Source organism: Rhinoraja longicauda, chromosome 7 (assembly GCF_053455715.1).
Source record: "Rhinoraja longicauda isolate Sanriku21f chromosome 7, sRhiLon1.1, whole genome shotgun sequence".
In the NCBI taxonomy this organism is placed as follows: domain Eukaryota; kingdom Metazoa; phylum Chordata; class Chondrichthyes; order Rajiformes; family Arhynchobatidae; genus Rhinoraja; species Rhinoraja longicauda.
The window spans coordinates 2,319,537-2,343,806 of NC_135959.1; the positions used below are offsets into that span (position 1 = coordinate 2,319,537).

Here is a 24,270-nt window from a genome sequence, read left to right on the forward strand (position 1 = left end):
AAACTGTGGCCCCTGGTTCTGGACTCCCTGGCCAGTGTGGGTGGGTTGGGCCAGTGTGGGTGGGTTGGGCCAGTGTGGGTGAGTTGGGCCAGTGTGGGTGAGTTGGGCCAGTGTGGGTGGGTTGGGCCAGTGTGGGTGGGTTGGGCCAGTGTGGGTGGGTTGGGCCAGTGTGGGCCAGTGTGGGTGGGTTGGGCCAGTGTGGGTGCGTTGGGCCAGTGTGGGTGGGTTGGGCCAGTGTGGGCCAGTGTGGGTGGGTTGGGCCAGTGTGGGTGGGTTCGGCCAGTGTGGGTGGGTTGGGCCAGTGTGGGTGAGTTGGGCCAGTGTGGGTGGGTTGGGCCAGTGTGGGCCAGTGTGGGTGGGTTGGGCCAGTGTGGGTGGGTTGGGCCAGTGTGGGCCAGTGTGGGTGGGTTGGGCCAGTGTGGGTGGGTTGGGCCAGTGTGGGTGGGTTGGGCCAGTGTGGGCCAATGTGGGTGCATTGGGCCAGTGTGGGCCAGTGTGGGCGAGTTGGGCCAGTGTGGGTGGGTTGTGCCAGTGTGGACGAGTTGTGCCAGTGTGGGTGGGTTGGGCCAGTGTGGGTGGGTTGGGCCGGTGTGGGTGGGTTGGGCCGGTGTGGGTGGGTTGGGCCGGTGTGGGTGAGTTGGGCCGGTGTGGGTGAGTTGGGCCGGTGTGGGTGAGTTGGGCCTGTGTGGGCGGGTTGGGCCAGTGTGGGCGAGTTGGGCCAGTGTGGGCGAGTTGGGCCAGTGTGGGCGAGTTGGGCCAGTGTGGGTGGGTTGGGCCAGTGTGGGTGGGTTGGGCCAGTGTGGGTGAGTTGGGCCAGTGTGGGTGGGTTGGGCCAGTGTGAGTGGGTTGGGCCAGTGTGGGTGGGTTGGGCCAGTGTGGGCCAGTGTGCGTGGGTTGGGCCAGTGTGGGTGCGTTGGGCCAGTGTGGGTGGGTTGGGCCAGTGTGGGTGGGTTGGGCCAGTGTGGGTGGGTTGGGCCAGTGTGGGCCAGTGTGGGGTGGGTTGGGCCAGTGTGGGTGGGTTGGGCCAGTGTGGGCCAGTGTGGGTGGGTTGGGCCAGTGTGGGCCAGTGTGGGTGAGTTGGGCCAGTGTGGGCCAGTGTGGGTGGGTTGGGCCAGTGTGGGTGCGTTGGGCCAGTGTAGGCCAGTGTGGGTGAGTTGGGCCAGTGTGGGCGAGTTGGGCCAGTGTGGGCGGGTTGGGCCAGTGTGGGCGAGTTGGGCCAGTGTGGGCGAGTTGGGCCAGTGTGGGCGGGTTGGGCCAGTGTGGGTGGGTTGGCCAGTGTGGGTGGGTTGGGCCAGTGTGGGTGGGTTGGGCCAATGTGGGTGAGTTGGGCCAGTGTGGGTGAGTTGGGCCAGTGTGGGGTGGGTTGGGCCAGTGTGGGCCAGTGTGGGTGGGTTGGGCCAGTGTGGGTGGGTTGGGCCGGTGTGGGCCAGTGTGGGTGGGTTGGGCCAGTGTGGGTGAGTTGGGCCGGTGTGAGTGGGTTGGGCCGGTGTGGGGTGGGTTGGGCCTGCGTGGGTGAGTTGGGCCGGTGTGGGTGGGTTGGGCCAGTGTGGGTGGGTTGGGCCGGTGTGGGTGAGTTGGGCCAGTGTGGGCGTGTTGGGCCAGTGTGGGTGAGTTGGGCCAGTGTGGGTGGGTTGGGCCAGTGTGGGTGGGTTGGGCCAGTGTGGGCCAGTGTGGGTGGGTTGGGCCAGTGTGGGCCAGTGTGGGTGAGTTGGGCCAGTGTGGGTGAGTTGGGCCAGTGTGGGTGAGTTGGGCCAGTGTGGGCGCGTTGGGCCAGTGTGGGTGGGTTGGGCCAGTGTGGATGGGTTGGGCCAGTGTGGGTGAGTTGGGCCAGTGTGGGTAGGTTGGGCCAGTGTGGGTGGGTTGGGCCAGTGTGGGTGGGTTGGGCCAGTGTGGGCGAGTTGGGCCAGTGTGGGCGAGTTGGGCCAGTGTGGGCGAGTTGGGCCAGTGTGGGTGGGTTGGGCCAGTGTGGGTGGGTTGGGCCAGTGTGGGTGAGTTGGGCCAGTGTGGGTGGGTTGGGCCAGTGTGAGTGGGTTGGGCCAGTGTGGGTGGGTTGGGCCAGTGTGGGCCAGTGTGGGTGGGTTGGGCCGGTGTGGGTGGGTTGGGCCAGTGTGGGTGGGTTGGGACAGTGTGGGCGCGTTGGGCCGGTGTGGGTAGGTTGGGCCAGTGTGGGTGAGTTGGGCCAGTGTGTGTAGGTTGGGCCAGTGTGGGAGGGTTGGGCCAGTGTGGGCGGGTTGGGCCAGTGTGGGTGGGTTGGGCCAGTGTGGGTGGGTTGGGCCAGTTTGGGTGGGTTGGGCCAGTGTGGGTGGGTTGGGCCGGTGTGGGTGGGTTGGGCCAGTGTGGGTGGGTTGGGCCAGTGTGGGTGGGTTGGGCCAGTGTGGGCCAGTGTGGGTGGGTTGGGCCAGTGTGGGCCAGTGTGGGCCAGTGTGGGCCAGTGTGGGCCAGTGTGGGTGGGTTGGGCCAGTGTGGGTGGGTTGGGCCAGTGTGGGTGGGTTGGGCCAGTGTGGGTGGGTTGGGCCAGTGTGGGTGGGTTGGGCCAGTGTGGGTGGGTTGGGCCAGTGTGTGCCAGTGTGGGTGGGTTGGGCCAGTGTGGGCCAGTGTGGGTGAGTTGGGCCAGTGTGGGTGAGTTGGGCCGGTGTGGGTGAGTTGGGCCGGTGTGGGCGGGTTGGGCCGGTGTGGGCGAGTTGGGCCGGTGTGGGCGAGTTGGGCCAGTGTGGGTGGGTTGGGCCAGTGTGGGCGTGTTGGGCCAGTGTGGGTGAGTTGGGCCAGTGTGGGTGGGTTGGGCCAGTGTGGGTGGGTTGGGCCAGTGTGTGCCAGTGTGGGTGGGTTGGGCCAGTGTGGGCCAGTGTGGGTGAGTTGGGCCAGTGTGGGTGAGTTGGGCCAGTGTGGGTGAGTTGGGCCGGTGTGGGTGGGTTGGGCCAGTGTGGGTGAGTTGGGCCAGTGTGGGTGAGTTGGGCCAGTGTGTGTAGGTTGGGCCAGTGTGGGAGGGTTGGGCCAGTGTGGGCGGGTTGGGCCAGTGTGGGTGGGTTGGGCCAGTGTGGGTGGGTTGGGCCAGTGTGGGTGGGTTGGGCCAGTGTGGGTGGGTTGGGCCGGTGTGGGTGGGTTGGGCCAGTGTGGGTGGGTTGGGCCAGTGTGGGTGGGTTGGGCCAGTGTGGGCCAGTGTGGGTGGGTTGGGCCAGTGTGGGCCAGTGTGGGCCAGTGTGGGCCAGTGTGGGCCAGTGTGGGCCAGTGTGGGTGGGTTGGGCCAGTGTGGGTGGGTTGGGCCAGTGTGGGAGGGTTGGGCCAGTGTGGGTAGGTTGGGCCAGTGTGGGAGGGTTGGGCCAGTGTGGGTAGGTTGGGCCAGTGTGGGCGCGTTGGGCCGGTGTGGGTAGGTTGGGCCAGTGTGGGTGAGTTGGGCCAGTGTGGGTAGGTTGGGCCAGTGTGGGCGCGTTGGGCCAGTGTGGGTGAGTTGGGCCGGTGTGGGTAGGTTGGGCCAGTGTGGGTGAGTTGGGCCAGTGTGGGTAGGTTGGGCCAGTGTGGGTGAGTTGGGCCAGTGTGGGTAGGTTGGGCCAGTGTGGGTGAGTTGGGCCAGTGTGGGTGAGTTGGGCCGGTGTGGGCCAGTGTGGGCCAGTGTGGGTGAGTTGGGCCGGTGTGGGTGGGTTGGGCCGGTGTGGGTGGGTTGGGCCGGTGTGGGTGAGTTGGGCCAGTGTGGGTAGGTTGGGCCAGTGTGGGTGGGTTGGGCCAGTGTGGGCCAGTGTGGGCCAGTGTGGGCCAGTGTGGGTGGGTTGGGCCAGTGTGGGCCAGTGTGGGCCAGTGTGGGTGGGTTGGGCCAGTGTGGGCCAGTGTGGGTGAGTTGGGCCAGTGTGGGTGAGTTGGGCCAGTGTGGGTGGGTTGGGCCGGTGTGGGTGGGTTGGGCCGGTGTGGGTGAGTTGGGCCGGTGTGGGTGGGTTGGGCCGGTGTGGGTGAGTTGGGCCAGTGTGGGTAGGTTGGGCCAGTGTGGGTGGGTTGGGCCAGTGTGGGTGGGTTGGGCCAGTGTGGGCCAGTGTGGGCCAGTGTGGGTGGGTTGGGCCAGTGTGGGCCAGTGTGGGCCAGTGTGGGCACGTTTCCACACTGTAACGCTCTGTCTGTGAGTCTATGCCAAGCGAGGCCATGTTACTCACTTGCTGTCAGCGTTCTTGTTGAAGGCACATCCCAAGGCCACTAATTCACCTGTGGCTCGACACACAACAGGAACACACAGCATGGAGACAACCTCGAACCCCAGGATGCTGTTCAGCTTCTTGTGCTGTTCCTGAAATCAGAGAGAAACCGTTAATCCCAGCTCAGCTGACTGTCACCTGTACCGAGGTACAGTGAGAAGCTTGGAGGTATCGCAAGAAGCTGGAGTAACTCAGCGGGTCAGGCAGCATCTGTGGAGAGAAGGAATGGGCGACGTTTCGGGTCGAGACCCTTCAGACTGATGTCAGGGGAGGGGGGGCGGGACAAAGATAGAATGTAGTCGGAGACAGGAAGACTGGTGGGAGAACTGGGAAGGGGGAGGGGATGGAGAGAGAGGGAAAGTAGGGACTATCTGAAGTTAGAGAAGTCAATGTTCATACCGCTGGGGTGTAAACTACCCAAGCGAAATATGAGGTGCTGTTCCTCCAATTTGCGCTGGGCCTCACTCTGACAATGGAGGAGGCCCAGGACCCTCCCCTGACATCAGTCTGAAGAAAGGTCTCGACCCGAAACGTCGCCCATTCCTTCCTTCCTGAGATGCTGCCTGACCCGCTGAGTTACTCCAGCACTCTGTGAAACGTCACCTATCCATGTTCTCCACAGATGCTGCCTGACCCGCTGAGTTACTCCAGCTTCTTGTGTTACCTTCGATTTGTACCAGCACCTGCAGTTATTTTCTGACAGTGAAAAGCTTGTTCAGCAGTTTAGAGATACAGTGCGGAAACAGGCCCTTCGGCCCACCGGGTCCGTGCCGACCAGCGATCCCCGCACACTAACACTATCCTACACCCACTAGGGACAATGTTTACATTTACACCAAGCCGATTAACCTACAAACCCGCACGTCTTTGGAGTGTGGGAGGAAACCGAAGATCTCGGAGAAAACCCACGCAGGTCACGGGGAGAACGTGCAAACTGCGTACAGACAGCGCCCGTAGTCGGGATGGAACCCGGGTCTCTGGCTCCGTGAAGCAGCGACTCTACCGCTGCGCCACCGTGACGCGTGTTGTTGCACGCTAACCAGTCAGCGGAAAGACGATACACGATTACAATCGAGCCGTCCACAGTGAACTGACACAGGATGAAGGGGATAACGTTTAGTGCAAGGTAAAGCCAGCAATGTCCGATCAAGGATAGTCCGAGGGTCTCCAATGAGGTGGATGGTAGTTCAGCACTGCTCTCTGGTTGTGGTAGGATGTGGATTTGTGGATTGTCACCTTGTGATGGTGGAGAAGCTCGTGTGGTCCTGAGATCCTGAGGGCGATGCCGTCTGGAGCTACGCTCCTGGTAGGGTCACCCATGGCGGTACGGTCGAGGGGGAGGTCCCTGACAAAGAGCGATCCAACCAAGACCTCAACGGTGGAACAGGCGGAGGGAGGATGACGGCTGACTTTAGTGGAGCGTCACAACGGCTGGGAAGGCGGATGGATGAAGGCTGCAGCAGAAAATGGTGCCCCGGTCGTCTTGGACTCCACACCACTGGATCCTGACCCAGATCTGTCAAGGACCGTGTGGTGGCTGTCTGTGCACCAGTCTCCCCACGTTAAACAAAGTCACGCACAGGCGTCCGACCGTATGGAGAGGACAGTCACACTCGCTTCCAGTGACAGCCGATGGTCAAGTCAAGTCTGAAGAAGGGTCTCGACCCGAAACGTCACCCATTCCTTCTCTCCTGAGATGCTGCCTGACCCGCTGAGTTAACTCCAGCATTTTGTGAATAAATACCTTCGATTTGTACCGGCATCTGCAGTTACTTTCTTATACATCAAGTCAAGTCAATTTTATTTGTACAGCACATTTAAACACAACCCACGTTGACCAAAGTGCTGTACATCAGTCCAGGTACTAAGAAACGAACATACAATGGCACACAAACATAACAGCACATACATAAACAGTTCACAGCGCTCCCCTCAGAGGGCCTCTAACACGAGGGAGTAGAAATAGGTTTTGAGCCTGAACTTAAAGGAGTCGATGATGGTGATGATGTGGTAGGTGGGACGGTTCAGTTGCCTGATAACAGCCGGGAAGAAACTGCCCCTGAATCTGGAGGTGTGTGTTTTCACACTTCTGTACCTCTTGCCCCGATGGGAGAGGGGAGAAGAGGGGGTGGCCGGGGTGAGACTGGTCCGTGATTGTGCCTCTGGAACTTAAGTCCATCACGGGTACTGGCCAGCCCGCCATCGAAGGGATTTACCAGAAGTTGTTGCCTCAAAAAGGCAGCCGGCATCATCAGACCCACACCACCCTGACCCACACCACCCTGACCCACACCACCCTGACCCACACCACCCTGACCCACACCACCCTGACCCACACCACCCTGACCCACACCACCCTGACCCACACCACCCTGGCCACACTCTCACTGACCCACACCACCCTGACCCACACCACCCTGACCCACACCACCCTGACCCACACCACCCTGGCCACACTCTCACTGACCCACACCACCCTGGCCACACCACCCTGACCCACACCACCCTGACCCACACCACCCTGACCCACACCACCCTGACCCACACCACCCTGGCCACACTCTCACTGACCCACACCACCCTGACCCACACCACCCTGACCCACACCACCCTGACCCACACCACCCTGACCCACACCACCCTGACCCACACCACCCTGACCCACACCACCCTGACCCACACCACCCTGGCCACACCACCCTGGCCACACTCTCACTGACCCACACCACCCTGGCCACACCACCCTGACCCACACCACCCTGACCCACACCACCCTGACCCACACCACCCTGGCCACACTCTCACTGACCCACACCACCCTGGCCACACTCTCACTGACCCACACCACCCTGGCCACACTCTCACTGACCCACACCACCCTGACCCACCCCACCCTGGCCACACTCTCACCGACCCACACCACCCTGACCCACACTCTCACTGACCCACACCACCCTGACCCACATCACCCTGGCCACACTCTCACTGACCCACACCACCCTGGCCACACTCTCACTGACCCACACCACCCTGGCCACACTCTCACTGACCCACACCACCCTGGCCACACTCTCACTGACGCACACCACCCTGGCCACACTCTCACTGACCCACACCACCCTGACCCACACCACCCTGACCCACCCCACCCTGGCCACACTCTCACTGACCCACACCACCCTGACCCACACCACCCTGGCCACACTCTCACTGACCCACACTCTCACTGACCCACACCACCCTGACCCACACTCTCACTGACCCACACCACCCTGACCCACACCACCCTGGCCACACTCTCACTGACCCACACCACCCTGGCCACACTCTCACTGACCCACACCACCCTGGCCACACTCTCACTGACCCACACCACCCTGGCCACACTCACATCTCACCCCTCCCATCGGGAAGAAGGTACAGGAGCCGGAAAACCATGACTTCCAGGTTCAGGAACAGCTTCTCCCCGACAGCCATCAGGCTGTTAAACACCACAACCTCCAAATAGGCTCCAAACCACATGGACTCTGGTACATTGGCTTTGACCTTTTGCACTATTACTGTTTAGTCGATTTAGTTCAGAGGTACAGCACAGATACAGGCCCTTCGGCCCACCGAGTCGGCGCCGACCAGCGATCCCCGCACACTAACACTATCCTACACACACATACACATACACACACAGGGGACTATTTACATTTATACCAAGCCAATTAACCTACAAACCTGGATTTGAGTGCAGGAGTAAAGAGGTCCTTCTGCCGTTGTACAGGGCCCTAGTGAGACCGCACCTGGAGTATTGTGTGCAGTTTTGGTCTCCAAATTTGAGGAAGGACGTCCTTGCTATTGAGGCAGTGCAGCGTAGGTTCACCAGGTTAATCCCCGGGATGGCGGGACTGTCATATGAGGAAAGATTGGAAAGACTGGGCTCGTATTCAATGGAGTTTATAAGGATGAGAGGGGATCTTATAGAGACGTATAAAATTATAAAAGGACTGGACAAGCTAGATGCAGGAAAAATGTTCCCAATGTTGGGGGAGTCCAGAACTAGGGGCCACACAGTCTAAGAATAAAGGGGAGGCCATTTAAAACTGAGGTGAGAAAGAACTTTTCACCCAGAGAGTTGTGAATTTGTGGAATTCTCTGCCACAGAGGGCAGTGGAGGCCAATTCACTGGATGGATTTAAGAGGGAGTTAGATGTGGCTCTTGTGGCTAAAGGGATCAGGGTGTATGGAGAGAAGGCAGGTACGGGATACTGAGTTGGATGATCAGCCATGATCATATTGAATGGCGGTGCAGGCTCGAAGGGCCGAATGGCCTACTCCTGCACCTATTTTCTATGTTTCTATGTTTCTATGTAAGAGAGAGTTAGATAGAGCTCTAGGGGCCAGTGGAATCAAGGGATATGGGGAGAAGGCAGGCATGGGTTACTGATTGTGGACAATCAGCCATGATCACATTGAATGGCGGTGCTGGCTCGAAGGGCTGAATGGCCTCCTCCTGCACCTGTTTTCTATGTTTCTATGTTTCTATGTAAGAGAGAGTTAGATAGAGCTCTAGGGGCCAGTGGAATCAAGGGATATGGGGAGAAGGCAGGCATGGGTTACTGATTGTGGACAATCAGCCATGATCACATTGAATGGCGGTCGGTGCTGGCTCGAAGGGCTGAATGGCCTACTCCTGCACCTGTTTTCTATGTTTCTATGTTTTTACCAACACTCCCCTCCTCATTAGAGTCTGAAAGAAGGTTCTGAAAGAGCTGGTCCTCATTAGAGTCTGAAAGGAAGGGTCTCGACCCGAAACGTCGCCCATTCCTTCTCTCCAGAGATGCTGTTGTGAAGGTGTTAAAGGGGGGATTCGGGGGGGTTAATGCATACTCGGCTAAAGCTAACCTGTCAAGAGACACGGCGTAATTCGACCGTCAACCACAAGAGCTTGCAAGGCTTCTCTACAACGGTCGAGACGGGGCGTAATTGCGCCGTTAAACGCAGGGATCGCACGGCTGATCTCATGTTGCCAGTGATTTGTCTGACGAGAGGCAGCACTAACTGCACACGGGGTGGCAGATGGGCAAGAGATGGGGGAACTGGTAGTGAAAAAGGGAACTGACACAGGGGGTCGGTACCTAAAACTGGCCACATCTCAGTCTTGTGAAACGATGAGCAGGCAAGTAACCAGGAGCTCAACGCCCTCAAGACAGTGGAGCTGGTTGTAGACTTTAGTCTACAGACCTCAGTCTGAAGAAGGGTCTCGACCTGAAACGTCACCCGTTCCTTCTCTCCTGAGATGCTGCCTGACCCGCTGAGTTACTCCAGCATTTTGTGAATAAATACCTTCTATTTGTACCGGCATCTGCAGTTATTTTCTTAGACTTTCGAAGAGATCCCCCTCCCTTCCCCCCACTCGTCATTGAGGGCGGCACGGTGGCGCAGCGGTAGAGTTGCTGCCTTAGAGCGAATGCAGCGCCAGAGACTTAGGTTCCATCCCGACTACGGGCGCCGTCTGTACGGAGTTTGTACGTTCTCCCCGTGACCTGCGTGGGTTTTCTCCGAGTTCTTCGGTTTCCTCCCACACTCCAAAGACGTGCAGGTTTGTAGGTTGATTGGCTTGGTATAAATGTAAAAATTGTCCCTAGTGGGTGTAGGATAGTGTTAGTGTGCGGGGATCGCTGGGCGGCGCGGACCCGGTGGGCCGAAGGGCCTGTTTCCGCGCTGTATCTCTAAATCTAAAAAAATCTAAACAACACCACAGTCACATCTGTGGAGTCATTTAAGTTCCTTGGAACCATCATCTCCAGGGACCTTAAACGGGGGCCACCATCGACTCCACAGTCAACAAGGCCCAACAGAGGATGTACTTCCTGCGGCAACTGAGGAAACACAATCTGCCACAGGCAATGATGGTCCAATTCTATACTGCTATCATTGAGTCCGTCCTCACCTTCTCCATCATGCTCTTAAGGATAGCAGAGTAGGCCATCCGCTAGCCTTAAGAGCTCTATCTAGCTCTCTCTTGAATGCATTCAGAGAATTGGCCTCCACTGCCTTCTAAGGCAGAGAATTCCACAGATTCACAACTCTCCGACTGAAAAAGTGTTTCCTCATCTCAGTTCTAAATGGCCGACCCCTTATTCTTAAACTGTGGCCCCTTGTTCTGGACTCCCCCAACATTGGGAACATGTTTCCTGCCTCTAACGTTTCCAACCCCTTAATAATCTTATATGTTTCGATAAGATCTCCTCTCATCCTTCTAAATTCCAGTGTATACAAGCCTAGTCGCTCCAGTCTTTCAACATCCGACAGTCCCGCCATTCCTGGAATTAACCTAGTAAACCTACGCTGCACGCCCTCAATAGCAAGAATATCCTTCCTCAAATTTGGAGACCAAAACTGCACACAGTACTCCAGATGCGATCTCACTAGGGCCCTGTATAACTGCAGAAGGACCTCTTTGCTCCTATACTCAACTCCTCTTGTTATGAAGACCAGAGTTGTACCGACCGCCACCACTCTCTCTGCAGGTCGGAACATGCCCGAACAGTCGGAACATGCCTGTTGTACACGTGACAATAAACGAAAAAACGAAAAAACGAAAAAACTAAACCAGACAACAGGGAATCTAGTATGGGGTGGTCACGGTGGCGCGGCGGTAGAATTGCCGCCTTACAGCGAATGCAGCGCCGGAGACCCGGTTCGATCCGAACTACCGGCGCTGTCTGTACGGAGTTTGTACGTTCTCCCCGTGACCTGCGTGGGTTTTCTCTGAGATCTTCGGTTTCCTCCCAGACTCCAAAGACGTGCAGGTTTGTAGGTTAATTGACGGGGTAAATGTAAAAATTGTCCCTAGTGGGTGTAGGATAGTGTTAGTGTGCGGGGATCGCTGGTCAGCACGGACCCGGTGGGCCGAAGGGCCTGTTTCCGCGCTGTATCTCTAAAAAAAAATTGTTTTAAAATATAGAAACATAACAAATAAGTGCATGAGGCGGCCATTCGGCCCTTCGAGCCAGCACCGCCATTCAATGTGTTCACGGCTGATCATCCACAATCAGTGCCCCGTTCCTGCCTTCTCCCCATATCCCTTGGTTCCGTTTGTTAAAGTGTGTGTACGGGGGGATGGCTGGTCGGCGCGGACTAGATGGGCCGAAGGGCCGGTTTCCCTGCTGTATCTCTGAAGCTAAACCGTGTTTAAGCAGGACTGGCAAATACTCACGTTAGTGATGTCCTTCATCGTGAGGACCTTGCTTTCGATCTCAGAGTGCTTCAGCGGGACAAACGCCAGCTTTTAACCGAGAGAGGGAGGGAGAGAGAGAGAGAGAGAGATGGTTAGACAGTGAGAAGATGTGAGATCAGTCTGAAGAAGGGTGTCGACTAGGGTTGCCAACTGTCCCGTATTAGCCGGGACATCCTGTATATTGGGCTAAATTGGTTTGCTCCGTACGGGACCACCCTTGTCCAGTATTAGGCACGGGGGGGGGGGGGGGTGCTGTAGGCCCGGATGCTGTAGGCCTGGGGGCCGCTGTAGGCCCGGAAACTGTAGGACCAGACGCTGTAGGCCCGGACACTGTAGGACCAGACGCTGTAGGCCCGGGGGACGCTGTAGGCCTGGACACCGTAGGCCAGGACACTGTAGGCCCGCACAGTGTAGGCCTGGACACTGTAGGCCTGGACACTGTAGGTCCGGGGTACGATGTAGGCCCGGTTGCTGTAGGCCCGGAGGACACTGTAGGCCAGGACACTGTAGGCCTGGACACTGTAGGCCCGAACACTGTAAGCCCGGACACTGTAGGCCCGGGTACGCTGTAGGCCCGGGAGACAATGTAGGCCCGGACACTGTAGGCCCGGACGCTGTAGGCCCGGGGGATGCTGTAGGCCCAGACACTGTAAGCCCGGACGCTGTACGCCCGGAGGTCCGGGCGCCGCCTGACGGAGGTTGCATAGCAACCAGCCACCCGGCCAGGGCGGCCGCCATTGTTGGAGCGGGAGCACGTCTCTCCAGTCCCGCCGAGTTACTCCAGCAATTTGTGTCCATCTTCGAGAAAATGTGAGAGAACACTTGAGCCAAACACAAAGTGCTGGAGGAACTCCACGGGTCAGGCAGCATCTGTGGAGGGGAGGCGACGTTTCAGGTCAAGACCCTTCTTCAGACTGTCAATAGAAGATGGCGCCCAACCCAGGCGTCTATTTGTGTGCCAGCCACAGAAGCAGATCTACAAACCCGCATTAAAATCACCCCACACTCTTCAATAGGCTTGTATACACTGGAATTTAGACGGATGAGAGGGGATCTTATCGAAACATATAAGATTATTAAGGGGTTGGACACGTTAGAGGCAGGAAACATGTTCCCAATGTTGGGGGAGTCCAGAACAAGGGGCCACAGTTTAAGAATAAGGGGGAGGCCATTTAGAACGGAGATGAGGAAAAACTTTTTCAGTCAGAGAGTTGTGAATCTGTGGAATTCTCTGCCTCAGAAGGCAGTGGAGGCCAATTCTCTGAATGCATTCAAGAGAGAGCTAGATAGAGCTCTTAAGGATAGCGGAGTCAGGGGGTATGGGGAGAAGGCAGGAACGGGGTACTGATTGAGAATGATCAGCCATGATCACATTGAATGGCAGTGCTGGCTCGAAGGGCCGAATGGCCTCCTCCTGCACCTATTGTCTATTGTCTATAAATCTCTCCTCTTTCAGCAACGTTTCCTACTTTAACTAGGACCTTCTGAAACTCCTTTCCCTTTATCCTGTATCTACACCGATCAGCCAAATCATTATCACCTGATGAGCCAAAACATTATGCCCACCTGCCTAACATGCTGTTGGTCCTCCGTGTGCAGCCCCATACGCAGCAGGGTGCGATGCACTGTGTATTGTGACACATTCCTCCCGTGACCACCATTAACATTTTCTGTGACTTGTGCCACAGTCGACCTTCTGTCGGTTCGGACCAGATGGGATAGCCTTCGTTGCCCTCGCGCATCGATGAGCCTCGGGCGCCCAACACCCTGCCTGTCCCCGGTTTGTGGTTTGTCCCTCCTCGGACCACTGTCGGTCGGTACTCACCACTGCTGACCGGGAGCACCCCACAAGCCTTGCCGTTTCACAGATGCTCTGACCCAGTCGTCTGGCCATAACAATTTGGCCCTTGTCAAAGTCGCTCAGGTCTTTACTCCTGCCCATTTCTCCTGCATCCAACACGTCAACTTCAAGAACTGACTGTTCACTTGCTGCCTAATATATCCCACCCCTCGACAGGTGCCATTGGAACAAGTTAATCAATGTTATTCACTTCGCCTGTCAGAGGTCATAATGTTTTGGCTGATCGGTGTGTATTGTGGACATTGTAATCGTGTGTTGTCTTTCCGCTGACTGGTTAGCGCGCAACAAAAGCTTTTCACTGTACCTCGGTACACGTGACAATAAACTGAACTGATAAACTAATGGAGATGGGGAGAGGAAGCTGGAAAATGGAATTTAGACGGATGAGAGGGAATCTTATAGAAACATAGAACATTCTTAAGGGTTTGGACAAGCTAGATGCAGGAACAATGTTCCCGATGTTGGGGGGAGTCCAGAACCAGGGGCCACAGTTTAAGAATAAGTGTTAGGCCATTTAAAAACATAGAAAATAGGTGCAGGAGGAGGCCATTCGGCCCTTCGAGCCAACACCGCCATTCATCGTGATCATGGCTGACCATCCACAATCAGTAACCCGTGCCTGCCTTCTCCCCATACTCCTTGATTCCGCTAGCCCCTAGAGCTCTATCTAACTCTCTCTTAAATCCATCCAGTGATTTGGCCTCCACTGCCCTCTGTGGCAGAGAATTCCACAGATTCACAACTCTCTGGGTGAAAAAGTTCCTTCTCACCTCAGTTTTAAATGGCCTCCCCTTTATTCTTAGACTGCGTGGCCCCTGGTTCTGGACTCCCCCAACATTGGGAACATTTTTCCTGCATCTAGCGTGTCCAGTCCTTTTATAATTTTATACGTCTCTATAAGATCCCCTCTCATCCTTCTAAACTCCAGTGAATACAAGCCCAGTCTTTCCAATCTTTCGTCATATGACAGTCCCGCCATCCCGGGGATTAACCCGGTGAACCTACACTGCGCTGCCTCAATAGCAAGGACGTCCTTCCTCAAATTAGGAGACCAAAGCTGTACACAATTTAGGACTGAGGTGAGAGAAAACTTTTTCACCCGGAGAGTTGTGAATCTGTGGAATTCTCTGCCACAGAGGGCAGTGGAGGCCGATTCACAATCACAATAATACTTTATTAGCCAAGTATGTTTTGCAACACACAAGGAATTTCATTTGCCATACAGTCAATTCACTGAATGTTTTCAAAAGAGAGTTAGATTTAGCTCGTAGGGCTAACGGAATCAAGGGATGTGGGGAGAAAGCAGGAACGGGGTACTGATTGTGGATGATCAGCCATGATCACAATGAATGGCGGTGCTGGCTCGATGGGCCAAATGGCCTCCTCCTGCACCTATTGCCTATTGTCTATGATACTTGTACTGGGCTGTGTACAACAATGAATTTCACTGTACCTCGGCACATGTGACAAATAAACAAACACCTTCGTACCAGTTATCTCTTTGGAAACTTACTGGGAAGACTATCTCCTCTCTCAGAACCTTCTCCCCGACCACCTGAAATAGAAAAAAATATCAGAGCACAGATGAATCCGAGGGGTAACGTTTCCACACAGAGGGTGGTGGGTGTATGGGACGAGCTGCCAGAGGAGGTAGTTGAGGCTGGGACTATCCCAACGTTTAAGAAACAGTTGGACAGGTACATGGATAGGACGGGTTTGGAGGGATATGGGCCAAGCGCAGGTAGGTGGGACTAGGGTAGCTGGGACATTGTTGGCCGGTGTGGGAGAGTTGGGCCGAAGGGCCTGTTTCCGCACTGTATCACTCTGTGACTCTGTGACTCGATGAGATGCCAGCTTGATTTGTTTGCGACTGTGGTAATGGCCTTAAACGGCTGAGATCGTCTGTGAATGAGGGAGCAGATAGTTATATTGACTGCATTTACTGAAGGGCTCTTGGATCACATGAAGTGTGCCTGGGTATGAATGCTCTGATGAAGTGGACCAGTCGACACTGATTACAACTTTCTCTAATCAACGCCACGGGCTCTTCAGCTGAGTGGCAAGGATTCATTATAAATTACACTGGTAATGGGGATGGGGTTTGCCACAGCAACAGGCCGAGCGAGGCAAGGCTGCCTGTAGGGTCCATTACATCGTTGCCTGTGGAACAGATCTTTCACATATCACACACACCCCCAAGGCCATACATGCACGCACACACACACGCGTGCATGCACGCACACGCACACACACGCACACTCACATACATGCAGACGCACGCACGCACGCGCACGCACACACACACACATGCACTCACATACATGCACAGACGCACGCACGCAGGCACACACTTGCACGCACACTCACTCAGTCACACACACACACACACACACCGACATACACACACACAGTGAAGCTCCCTCTGAACTTTCCCGTCTCGCACACACCACACATAAACACGCGCACGCACACGCACACAAACGCACGCGCGCACGCACACGCACACACGCACGCACGCGCACACGCACGCGCGCATGCACACGCACGCACGCACACACACACTTACATACACGCACGTACGCACACACAGGCACACAGGCACACAGGCACACACACACACACCCCAACATACACACACAGTGAAGCTCCCTCTGCACTGTCCCATCTCACACACACACCACACACAAACACGCACACGCACACACACGCACCCACACACGCATGCACTCACACACACACACACGCACACACACCCACATCCCAGAGTCCTCCCCCTTTACATCGGGGTCCTGGGGTGGAGAGTGTTGCCGGGAGCCGTGGCCTGTGCCGGTTCACGGACTCGCCGGCCGCCTGTCCCTTCTGCGGCGAGGAAGAGCCCGTGTTCCACGTGTACACGCAGTGCGCGAGATTGCCGCCCGTGTTCGAGTATCTGAAGGGGCAGCTCCTCGAGTTGTGGCTCCGTTTCAGCCCCTCGCTCCTGATGTTTGGGCTCCCGGTACAGAGGGGGGGGGGGGGGAGGGTGGGATCGGGAGGGAGGAGGGGGTCTCCCTGTTGGTCTGCTCCTGGGCCTGGCCAAGATGGCCGCCCGCGGGTCCAGGCAGCGGGCGGTCGTTGGCGTCACCGGGATCGGCTGCCTGCCCCTCTTCCGGGCCCACGTCCGTGCACGCGTGTCCCTGGAGAGGGAACACGCGGTGCCCACGGGGACGCTGGAGGCTTCCGTGACCGCCGGTCCCCGCGGGGGGTCGGGCGTAACACTGATGATCACCACGTTATTTTAGAATTGACGACTGTTGGATTGTAAACTGCCACAAAGGCACTTTTGATCGTGGCTCCCTTCTGTACGTGTTGGTTTTTGTTTTCTGAATAAAAGTATTTGTTAATTTTTTTTTAATTTAAAAAGAGTCGGACACAGAGTGAAATTGTGTGTGTGTGTGTCTATGTGCATGTGCGTGTACGTGTGCGGTGTGCGTGTGCGCGTGTGTGTACGCCTGTATGTGCGTGTGCGTGTGCGCATATGTGTGTGCGTATGTGTGTGTGTGCGCGTGCATGTGCGTGCGTGTGCGTGTGTGCATGTGTGTGAGTGTGTTTGTGTGTGTGTGTGCGTGTCCGTGCGTGTGTGTGTGCATGTGCGTGCGTGTGTGTGTGTGTGTGTGCGTGTGCGTGTGCGTGCGCGTGTGTGTGTGTGTGCGTGTGGAGATTGCACGTTTAGTTTCCTTTGGCTTCGGCCCACCGAGTCCGCGCTGAGCATTGATCTCCCGTTCACCCACTAGTTCCATGTTATCCCACCTTCTCATCCACTCCCTACACATGAGGGGGCAATCTCCAGAGGGGCCGACTAACCTACAAACCCACACGTCTTTGGAGTGTGGGAGGAAACCGGAGCACCCGGAGAAAACCCGCGCAGGTCACGGGGAGAACGTACAAACTCCGTACGGACGGCGCCTGCAGTCGGGATGGAACCCGGGTCTCCGGCGCTGTGAGGTAGCAACTCTACCGAGTATCTCTGCCCACTAGTATGATGATGTTGGCTGCTTTTCCGAGGCAGCGTGAAGTGTATAAAATCTCGAGGGGAATAGATCGGGTAGATGCACAGAGTCTCTTGCCCAGAGTAGGGGAATCGAGGACCAGAGGACATAGGTTCAAGGTGAAGGGGGAAAGATTTAATAGGAATCCGAGGGGTAACTTTTTCACACAGAGGGTGGTGGGTGTATGGAACAAGCTGCCAGAGGAGATATGTAGACACAAAATGCTGGAGTAACTCAGCGGGACAGGCAGCATCTCTGGAGAGAAGGAATGGACATTTTGGGTCGACACCCTTCTTCAGACAGTCTGAAGAAGGGTCTTGACCTGAAACGTCACCCATTCCTTCTCTCCAGAGATGCTGCCTGTCCCGCTGAGTTACTCCAGCACGTTGCGTCTACCTTCGATTTAAACCAGTTTTCTTTCCTGCCAGAGGAGGTAGTTGAGGCTGGGACTATCCCATCGTTTACGAAACAGTTGGACAGGTACATGGATAGGACGGGTTTGGAGGGATATGGGCCAAACGCAGGCAGTTGGGACTAGTGTAGCTGGGACATTGTTGGCCGGCGTGGGCGAGTTGGGCCGAAAGGCCTGTTTCCACACTGTATCACTCTGTGACTTGGGCGGTCACGGTGGCGCAGCGGTAGAGTTGCCGCCTTACAGCGAATGCAGCGCTGGAGACCCGGGTTCCATCCCAACCACGGGCGCCGTCTGTACGGAGTTTGCACGTTCTCCCCGTGACCTGCGTGGGTTTTCTCCGAGATCTTCGGATTCCTCCCACACTCCAAAGACGTGCAGGTTTGTAGGTCAATTGGCTTGGTGTAAATGGTAAAAATTGTCCCCAGTGTGTGTAGGATAGTGTTAGCGTGCGGGGATCGCTGGTCGGCGCCGACACGGTGGGCCGAAGGGCCTGTTTCCGCGCCGTATCTCTAAACTACGACTCTGTGACCCTTAGTGTGGATGGAGTCGATGGAGGGGAGATATCTTGCGAGGGTGAGATTTGAATCGGCCCAGGGTCGTGGGTCCCAGACCACCACTGACCTGACAGAAGAAATGACCGTCACCCTCCGATGCGACCAGCATACAACAACACTTCGACTCGGTCTCCCGTTGTAACTGGAAAACAAGCACAGCCACCGTGACTTGAATTGAACATAGAAACATAGAAAATATGTGCGGGAGGAGGCCATTCGGCCCTTCGAGCCAGCACCGCCATTCATTGAGATCATGGCTGATCGTCCACAATCATTACCCCTTGATATGGGGAGAAGTTGTACAGGGCCTTGGTGAGACCGCACCTGGGGTATTGTGTGCAGTTTTGGTCTCCTAATCTGAGGAAAGTCATTCTAGCCTTCGAGGGAGTACAGAGAAGGTTCACTAGATTGATCCCTGGGATGGCAGGACTTTCAGTTGAAGAAAGACTGGATAGACTCGGCTTATACTCGCTGGAATTTAGAAGACTGAGGGGGGATCGTATAGAAACATATAAAATTCTTAAGGGGTTGGAGAGGCTAGATGCGGGAAGATTGTTCCCGATGTTGGGGAAGTCCAGAACCAGGGGTCACAGCTTAAGGATAAGGGGGAAGTCTTTTAGGAACGAGATGAGAAAACATTTCTTCACACAGAGAGTGGTGAGTCTGTGGAATTCTCTGCCACAGAAGGTAGTTGAGGCCAGTTCATTGGCTATATTTAAGAGGGAGTTAGATGTGGCCCTTGTGGCTAAAGGGATCAGGGGGTATGGAGAGAAGGCAGGTACAGGCTACTGAGCTGGATGATCAGCCATGATCATATTGAATGGCGGTGCAGGCTCGAAGGGCCGAATGGCCTACTCCTGCACCTATTTTCTATGTTTCTATAATTCCACTAGCCCCTAGAGCTCTATCTAACTCTCTCTTAAATCCATCCAGTGAATTGGCCTCCACTGCCCTCTGTGGCGGAGAATTCAACAAATTCACAACTCTCTGGGTGAAAATGTTTCTTCTCACCTCAGTTTTAAATGGCTTCCCCTTTATTCTTAGACTGTGTGGCCCCTGGTTCTGGACTCCCCCAACATTGGGAACATGAAATGAATTGGCCAAGTATGTGCACGTACAAGGAATGTGCCTTGGTGCTCCGCTCGCAAGTAACAACACGGACATACAGTAAACAAGTAAGAATAAAGCATAAAACATTAAGAATAAATATTACAGTTTAAACATGTGAATGAAATAAACCAGAGCAAAAGGAGGCTACAGACTTTTGGTTGTTGAGTAGAGCTGCTACTCGTGGAACAGAAACTGTTTTTATGTCCGGCTGTGGCTGCTTTGACAGTCCGGAGTCGCCTTCCAGAGGGAAGTGCTTGGAAGAGTTTGTGGCCAGGGTGAGAGGGGTCAGAGGTGATCTTGCCCGCTCGCTTCCTGGCCCTTGCAGTGTACAGTTCGTCAATGGGGGGAAGGCTGCAGCCAACAACCTTCTCAGCTGTGCTTGGTGGCTGAGCCAAACCAGACCACGATGGAGAAGGTGAACTTTAAAATGTGAATAACTTTAAAAATATAACATGGATTTCAATGAAACTTCTCCCATTAGCACCAAAGGGACGACGGTGAGCAAGGTGGGCCTAAAATTGTCGCGCTATCGTGTGCCGTTTTGGCCGTAGTTCAGGAACACACAAACAAACAAACAAACAAACGAGAGTCTTAGTATATAGATGAGAGGAATAGATCGGGTAGACGCACAGAGTCTCTTGCCCAGAGTAGGGGAATCGAGGGCCAGAGGACATAGGTTCAAGGTGAAGGGGAAAAGATTTAATAGGAATCCGAGGGGTAACTTTTCCACACAGAGGGTGGTGGGTGTATGGAACGAGATGCCAGAGGAGATAGTTGAGGCTGGGACTATCACATGTTACTCCAGCACGTTGTGTCTACCTTCGATGTAAACCAGTTTTCTTTCCTGCAAGAGGAGGTAGTTGAGGCTGGGAGTATCCCATCGTTTACGAAACAGTTGGACAGGTACATGGATAGGACGGGTTTGGATGGATATGGGCCAAACGCAGGCAGGTGGGACTAGTGTAGCTGGGACATTGTTGGCCGGCGTGGGCGAGTTGGGCCGAAGGGCATGTTTCCACACTGTATCGCTCCACACCTGCATTAGAGGGCATAAGCAATAAGGGAGAGATTTCACATACATGGATGATTCACAGCCTTCGAAGAATGAGGGGGGACCTCATTGAAACGTACAGAATAGTGAGCGGCCTGGATAGAGTGGATGTGGAGAGGATGTTTCCACTAGTGGGAGAGTCTAGGACCAGAGGGCACAGCCTCAGAATTAAAGGGCGTTCCTTTAGGAAGGAGATGAGGAGGAATTTCTTTAGTCAGAGGGTGGTGAATCTGTGGGATTCTTTGCCACAGACGACTGTGGAGGCCACAAGTCAGTGGATATTTTTAAGGCAGAGATAGATAGATTCTTCATTAGTGCGGGTGTCAGGGGTTACAGGGAGAAGGCAGGAGAATGGGGTTAGGAGGGAGAGATAGATCAGCCATGATTGAATGGCAGAGTAGACTCGATGGGCCAAATGGCCTAGAACTTATGAACGCATGAATGAGCAAACTGAAGACTTACATACTGAATAATCTTCACCTGGAGCGACGTGGCTTCGACATCGTAGAGCTCACCTGTGGGAAGTGAAGGGGTCGGATGTTAGTCCACAACTTCTGGTTAGCTTTGTTTATTATTATTTGTTTGTCAAGTGTAGGGTTGCCAACTGTCCCGTATTAGCCGGGACATCCTGTATTCCGGTCTAAATTAGTTTGTCTCGTACAGGACCACTCTTGTCCTGTATTAGTAGGGGTTGCCAACTTCCTCACTCCCAAATAAGGGACAAAAGGTGACGTCACTGCTCCGCGCCCCACGTGACCTCACCCAGCCAGCGGCCACGTGCTCCCGCTCCACCAATGGCGGCTGCCCGGGTCGGGAGGCGGGTTGCTACGCAACCTCCGCTAGGCGGCGGCCGGGCCTGCGGACCTAGACTGTCTGTGCCTACCTGTCCGGGCCTACAGTGTCCGGGCCTACAGTGTCCGGGCCTACAGTGTCCGGGCCTACAGTGTCCGGGCCTACAGTGTCCGGGCCTACAATGTCCGGGCCTACACTGTCCGGGCCTACAGCGTCCGGGCCTACACTGTCCGAGCCTCCAGACCTACAGTGTCTGGGCCTACACTGTCCGGGCCTACAGTGTTTGGGCCTACAGTGTCCGAGCCTACACTGTCCGAGCCTACACTGTCCGAGCCTCCAGACCTACAGTGACCAGGCCTACAGCGGCCCCCGGGCCTAATACGGGGCAAGGGCGGTCCCGTGCGGGACAAACCAATTTAGCCCAATATATGGGATGTCCTGGCTAATAAGGGACAGGTGAGGACCCTACCCACGATGTCTGTGCTGAACATATTTTTACAGAGGGGGGTGGGGGCCTGGAAGGCATTGCCAGGGGTGATGGTGGAGGCCGATACGATAGTGGAGTTTAAGAGACTAAGATTGGACAGGCGAGTGGATACGCAGGGATGGAGGGATATGGGTCACGTGTGGGCAGAGGGGGTTAGTTCAACTTGGCTTCATGTCCTAGTACAGAACAGGAACAGGCCCTTCGGCCCAAATGTCTGTGCTGAACATGATGCCAAGACCAACACTTCTCTGTTGGCACAGGATCCATACCCCTCCATTCCCTGCACCACTGTTCATAAAACCATGAGACATAGGAGGGGAATTAGGCCATTCGGCCCATCGTGCAAACGCCGCCGTTCAATCACGGCCGATCTATCTCTCCCTCTCAACCCCACTCTCCTGCCTTCTCCCCGCAACCCTGAAGGGCCGAATGGCCTCCTCCTGCACCTATTTTCTATGTGATGAGGAAAAACGTTTTCACCCAGAGAGTTGTGAATCTGTGGAATTCTCTGCCACAGAAGGTAGTGGAGGCCAATTCACTGGATGTTTCCAAGAGAGAGTTAGATTTAGATCTTTGGTGCTAACGGAATCAAGGGATACGGGGAGAAAGACTGGAGTGACTAGGCTTGTATACACTGGAATTTAGATGAGAGGGGATCTAATCGAAACATATAAGATTATTAAGGGGTTGGACACGTTAGAGGCAGGAAACATGTTCCCAATGTTGGGGGAGTCCAGAACCAGGGGCCACAGTTTAAGAATAAGGGGTCGGCCATTTAGAACGGAGATGAGGAAAAACCTTTTCAGTCAGAGAGTTGTAAATCTGTGGAATTCTCTGCCTCAGAAGGCAGTGGAGGCCAATTCTCTGAATGCATTTAAGAGAGAGCTAGATAGAGCTCTTAATGATAGCGGAGTCAGGGGGTATGGGGAGAAGGCAGGAACGGGGTACTGATTGAGAATGATCAGCCGTGATCACATTGAATGGTGGTGCTGGCTCGAAGGGCCGAATGGCCTACTCATGCATCTATTTTCTATATTTCTATGTAACCCCTGACCCGCTGAGTTACTCCAGCACTCTGTGAAACGTCACCTATCCATGTTCTCCACAGATGCTGCCTGACCCGCTGAGTTACTCCAGCTTTTTTGTATCTAGATCATTGTTGGCTGCGGGCTAGGTGGAATCAAGTTACAGACATGAAACTCAACAGGACGACAGTGAAACTAGTACAACGACCAGGGTGGGGGAGGGGCGCAGGGAGAAGGGAGGAGTGGGGGGAGGGACAGGACAGGTTTAGAGAGGTAATGGGCCAAACGCAGGCAGGTGGGACTAGTGTAGATGGGACATGTTGGCCGGTGTGGGCAAGTTGGGCCGAAGGGCCTGTTTCCACGCTGTATCACTCTATGATTCTCAATGACTCTATCTCTAAGAGTCCAGACACAATTTCACAAGTGATAGGAGCAGAATTAGGCCATTCGGCCCATCAAGTCTACTCTGCCATTCAATCATGACTGATCTATCTTTCCCTCTTAACCCCATTCTCCTGCCTTCTCCCCATAACCCCTGACATTTTTATAGATTTAGATTTAGAGATACAGCGCGGAAACAGGCCCTTCGGCCCATCGGGTCCGCGCCGCCCAGCGATCCCCGCACACTAACACTATCCTACACACACTCGGGACAATTTTATTTTTTTTACATTTGCCCAGCCAATTAACCTACATACCTGTACGTCTTTGGACGTACATATTGAAGAAGGGTCTCAACTCGAAACTTCACCAGTTCCTTCTCTCCAGAGACGCTGCCTGTCCCACTGAGTTACTCCAGCTTTTTGTGTCTACCTTCCAATCAAGAATCTATCCATCTCTGCCTTGAAACTATCCACTGACTTGTGGCCTCCACAGCCTTCTGTGGCAATGAGTTCCACAGATTCACCACCCTCTGACTAAAGAAATTCCTCCTCATCTCCTTCGTAAAGGAATGTCCTTTAACTCTGAGGCTGTGCCCTCTGGTCCTAGACTCTCCCAACAGTGGAAACATCCTCTCCACATCCACTCTATCCAGGCCGCTCACCATTTGGTAAAGTTTCAATGAGGTCCCCCCTCATTCTTCTAAATGCCAAACGCTCCTGGAAAACCTCCTCTGGACCCTTTCCAGAGCCAGCACGACCTTCCGCAGAGACGATGCCCAAAATATTGTGGCCAATATAGAAAGGGTTTAGAAACATAGACAATAGGTGCAGGAGGAGGCCATTCGGCCCTTCGAGCCAGCACCGCCATTCAATAAGATCACAATCAGTACCCCGTTCCTGCTTTCTCCCCACATCCCTTGATTCCGTTAGCCCCAAGAGCTAAATCTAACTCTCTCTTGAAAGCATCCAGTGAATTGGCCTCCACTGCCCTCTGTGGCAGAGAATTCCACAGATTCACAACTCTCTGGGTGAAAAAGGTTTTTTCCTCATCTCAGTTCTAAATGGCTGACCCCTTATTCTTAAACTGTGGCCCCTTGTTCTGGACTCCCCCAACATTGGGAACATGTTTCCTGCCTCTAACGTGTCCATCCCCTTAATAAT

The 24,270-nt window shown here is 55.0% G+C and overlaps 2 protein-coding genes across 2 annotated transcripts in view; both read right to left on the reverse strand.

Annotated features, from left to right (window-relative positions):
- Window positions 1-24,270, reverse strand: part of LOC144595034 (uncharacterized) — a 311,478-nt gene that overhangs the window by 202,738 nt on the left and 84,470 nt on the right. The window lies entirely within an intron of this gene.
- Window positions 4,133-24,270, reverse strand: part of pde2a (phosphodiesterase 2A) — a 72,015-nt gene continuing 51,877 nt past the window's right edge. The window contains exons 8-12 of the mRNA XM_078402915.1: window positions 20,885-20,937; window positions 18,329-18,403; window positions 14,781-14,822; window positions 11,386-11,454; window positions 4,133-4,267 (exon numbers count right to left, since the gene is read on the reverse strand). Of these exons, the coding sequence (XP_078259041.1) occupies window positions 4,133-4,267; window positions 11,386-11,454; window positions 14,781-14,822; window positions 18,329-18,403; window positions 20,885-20,937 (374 nt within the window). The remainder of the gene's footprint in view (window positions 4,268-11,385; window positions 11,455-14,780; window positions 14,823-18,328; window positions 18,404-20,884; window positions 20,938-24,270) is intronic.